At 37.8% G+C, this 3,290-nt stretch overlaps 1 protein-coding gene across 2 annotated transcripts in view; it reads right to left on the bottom strand.

Annotated features, from left to right (window-relative positions):
- Positions 1-84: 84 nt before the first annotated feature.
- The window catches only part of ppm1ka (protein phosphatase, Mg2+/Mn2+ dependent 1Ka), a 13,404-nt gene continuing 10,198 nt past the window's right edge, over positions 85-3,290 (bottom strand). For both annotated transcript variants that reach the window (XM_016231401.1, XM_016231402.1), the window contains exons 5-7: positions 2,195-2,339; positions 1,869-2,003; positions 85-992 (exon numbers count right to left, since the gene is read on the bottom strand). In XM_016231401.1, coding sequence (XP_016086887.1) covers positions 861-992; positions 1,869-2,003; positions 2,195-2,339 — 412 coding nt within the window. In that variant the 3' untranslated portion in view covers positions 85-860. The remainder of the gene's footprint in view (positions 993-1,868; positions 2,004-2,194; positions 2,340-3,290) is intronic.

Raw genomic sequence — 3,290 nt, 5'->3', positions numbered from 1 at the left:
ATGTACAGTATGTGGAAAATAATATGTTTTTTAAACCTTAAACCGCATAAACACATTTCATTACACCAAATAATGTTCTTTTTAGCAACATCATATGACCCCTTTAAAGTGCAAATAAACTACTTACATCGCCAACTACTGGCCTGGCACGAATAATACAGCATTCAGAATGAATAATACAGTCAGTGGTCGTTTTCGTGGATCATTTTGACAACGTTGTCAAAATGAAATTTTTCAAAAATGCAAATGATAAGCTTTTCCATTTTACGTACATTATTGTCATGTAAATGTACCCTTGGTCAGATAAAACCAGTCAATTGTTCAAAATACGAAACACAACAAACTAAAAATATAAGAAAAATTCTATCATTTACTATTTAATATAATAATAATAATTCTTATTATTATATTAACTATTTATTGAATAGGTGTGCACAGGTATGGGTTGGTGTATTCAATACTGAGATACAGTTATATACAGTTTCAGCCAATAAATAAACAGTTATAAGGACCCTTAAATAAAAATACAAAGACCCCTTTGCTAGATTTGAATGAATCTAATCAGTGACCTGTTTTCACTTTTGTTTGATGGGCTTCATTCAGTGTTGACATGATTTACACAGAATTCATCCTTCTGATGTTTCATGAACGAATGACTAAATTATTTAACGCAATGAGTGTTCCCTAACAATAAACCAAATAATCCACCACGTTTACTCTCTTTTTGGATGCAAAGTTGCAGAAGAGCAGTTGTTTTCATGACCTTCAGACTGGTTTGTTTGCTAGGAGAACACAGACGAGTGGTGTGCTTGTTGATCGGGAGCGTTTCTTCTCATGCTGACATGATCTTTTGACCGCCGTTAGGACCAGCGGCCGATGGAGGCGAAGTTTCGGCTCATGTCGTACGTGTATTCGGCATTCTGATGTTTTCCCCAGGCTCCAAATGGGACGACAATGACTGTGCTGTTGTCCTCCGAGCCGTACTGCAGAGCCTGAACAACACAAACACACACTTGAAGAACCTTATGCCGAGTTCACACTGCACGATATTAGCCCGATTTTTCACTCGCCGACAGGTTTTGCGAAATCGCCGACAAATGCCCGAAATCGGAGGCAAATTGGTGCTCGTTCACACGAGTGACAATCACGCAGTGTGAATTATCAAAGACGTGATCTGAGGGAATCGCCGATGCGTCGCAGACGCCCGTGAAACATTTGGCATGCTAAATATCTGGAGCTGTCGGTGATTCAGAATCACGCTGTGTGAAATGAGTTCTGACTGAAAAACACATCGGCGATGACCTACAGCCAATGAGAGACCAAGAGACAGGGCAGAGGGAAGTTCGGGGAGGAGTTATATGAAACATAGTTTGCGGACCAGTGTTGCCAAATCCGCGATTGCCGCCGGTTGTTTTTCATGTCAGCAGGTTGAAGCGACCCCAATAACGTGATATTTAGGCCCTGGAATGTGAATTGTACCAGGAGAACCCCGGCAAAAAAAAATGTATTTTACCCCCCGAACGCGTTTTTACTGGGGGACCCCCTCGAAAGCAATTGGGCTATTTTCAGGATAGTTTTGAGTAGTAATTGGGCGGCTTTTGTAGCAAAAACCTGGCAACCCTGCACCAGACAGCGCTGTCTGCGATTCTTCCTATTGTAAAGTCATGCAGTGTGTAACCTTCTGTCTCGTTCCATCGTTCAGTGTGAACACAGCAACAACTGAATGCTACCCCAGATAGTCGTTCAGTGTGAAACCAACAGTGATGCAATGTCTTTGAAAATCGTGCAGTGTGAACTCGGCATTATTTGTGCTTCAAAAGTTATAGCTCCGCGTCAGATTTGACTTTTTCAGACTATTTCCCCTTCACCTGCTCAGCGATGACGTTTGCCGCCTCGGTGGGGTCGTGGCACTGGTTGATGATGTCACAGATCTCCTGGTTGGTCATGCTGAAGTTGATGCCGTCGGTGGTGAGAACCAGGAAAGAGTCGTGAGCGTGCTGCAACTACAGAACAATGAGAGCAGATTCACACTGATTTAGAGGCAAATTCTGCACATGGAAACACCGCCACCAAAATTAAGCTTCATTTCATGTCAATTAAACATTTGAAATGGCACAAAATGAAATAAAGCACAATTTCAAGGCCTGACCTTTATTTTGAAATTATGAAATGAAGTCATGTGAAAAGAGCGTACTAGAGTTAGAGTGGTCTCTGGTTCTGCGATCACGCCGCTCTTCTTCAAGTCGAAGTCTCCGATGCTGCGGGTCATTGCTAACCGGCCATTAACATTAGCCTGGCCAACGCTATTCCAGGTCACAAGCCCACCACTCTGACGAATTCTACACACACACACACACACACACACACACATATACACACACACACACACACAGATGTTACTTGCAACTGGTGATATCGATATACACTCAATCAAAAATATTTTTTTAAATGTTTTTGAAAGAAGTCTCTTCTGCTCACCAAGGCTGCATTTATTTGATCAAAAATACAGTAAAAACAGTATTATTGTGAAATATTATTACAATTTAAAATAGCTGTTTTCTATGTAACTATATTGCAAAATATAATTTATTTCTGTGATCAAAGCTGTATTTTCAGCATCATTACTCCAGTCTTCAGAGTCACATGATCTTCAGAAATCATAATAATATACTGATCTGCTGCTCAAGAAACATTTCTGATTAAATTTATTAAAAACATTTTTGTTATTTCAAATAAAATAAAATATAAGAGTTAGATGAAACACACTAAATGAAAATTCGAAATGCTGTCTTTAACAGGGTTATTATAGTTAACTAATACTAAAACCATTAAAAAAATGCATTATTTGAAATAAAGTAAATGTTAACTGAAATAAAAATATATTTTAGCTAGTTGACAAGGCAATATTTCTCACTATAACTAAAAATGAATTAAAAAAAACTATACAGGCATATTTAATGTTAAAAACAAAATGACTAAAACTAAAATGAAAGTGAAAATGGAATATAGCTATATATGTGTGTGTGTGTATATATATATATATATATATATATAGATATAGATAGATAGATAGAAGATAGATAGATAGATAGATAGATAGATAGATAGATAGATAGATAGATAGATAGATAGATAGATAGATAGATAGATAGAAGATAGATAGATAGATGATAGATAGATAGAAGATAGATAGATGATAGATAGATAGAGGATAGATGGATGGATGGATGGATGGATGATAGATGGATGATGGATGGATGGATGGATGATAGATGGATGATGGATGGATG

Source organism: Sinocyclocheilus grahami, unplaced genomic scaffold (genome assembly GCF_001515645.1).
Source record: "Sinocyclocheilus grahami isolate Dianchi unplaced genomic scaffold, SAMN03320097.WGS_v1.1 scaffold389.1, whole genome shotgun sequence".
NCBI classification, from domain to species: domain Eukaryota; kingdom Metazoa; phylum Chordata; class Actinopteri; order Cypriniformes; family Cyprinidae; genus Sinocyclocheilus; species Sinocyclocheilus grahami.
The sequence above is the reverse complement of the archived record's forward strand: the minus strand, read 5'-3'. Positions and strand labels throughout refer to the sequence as shown.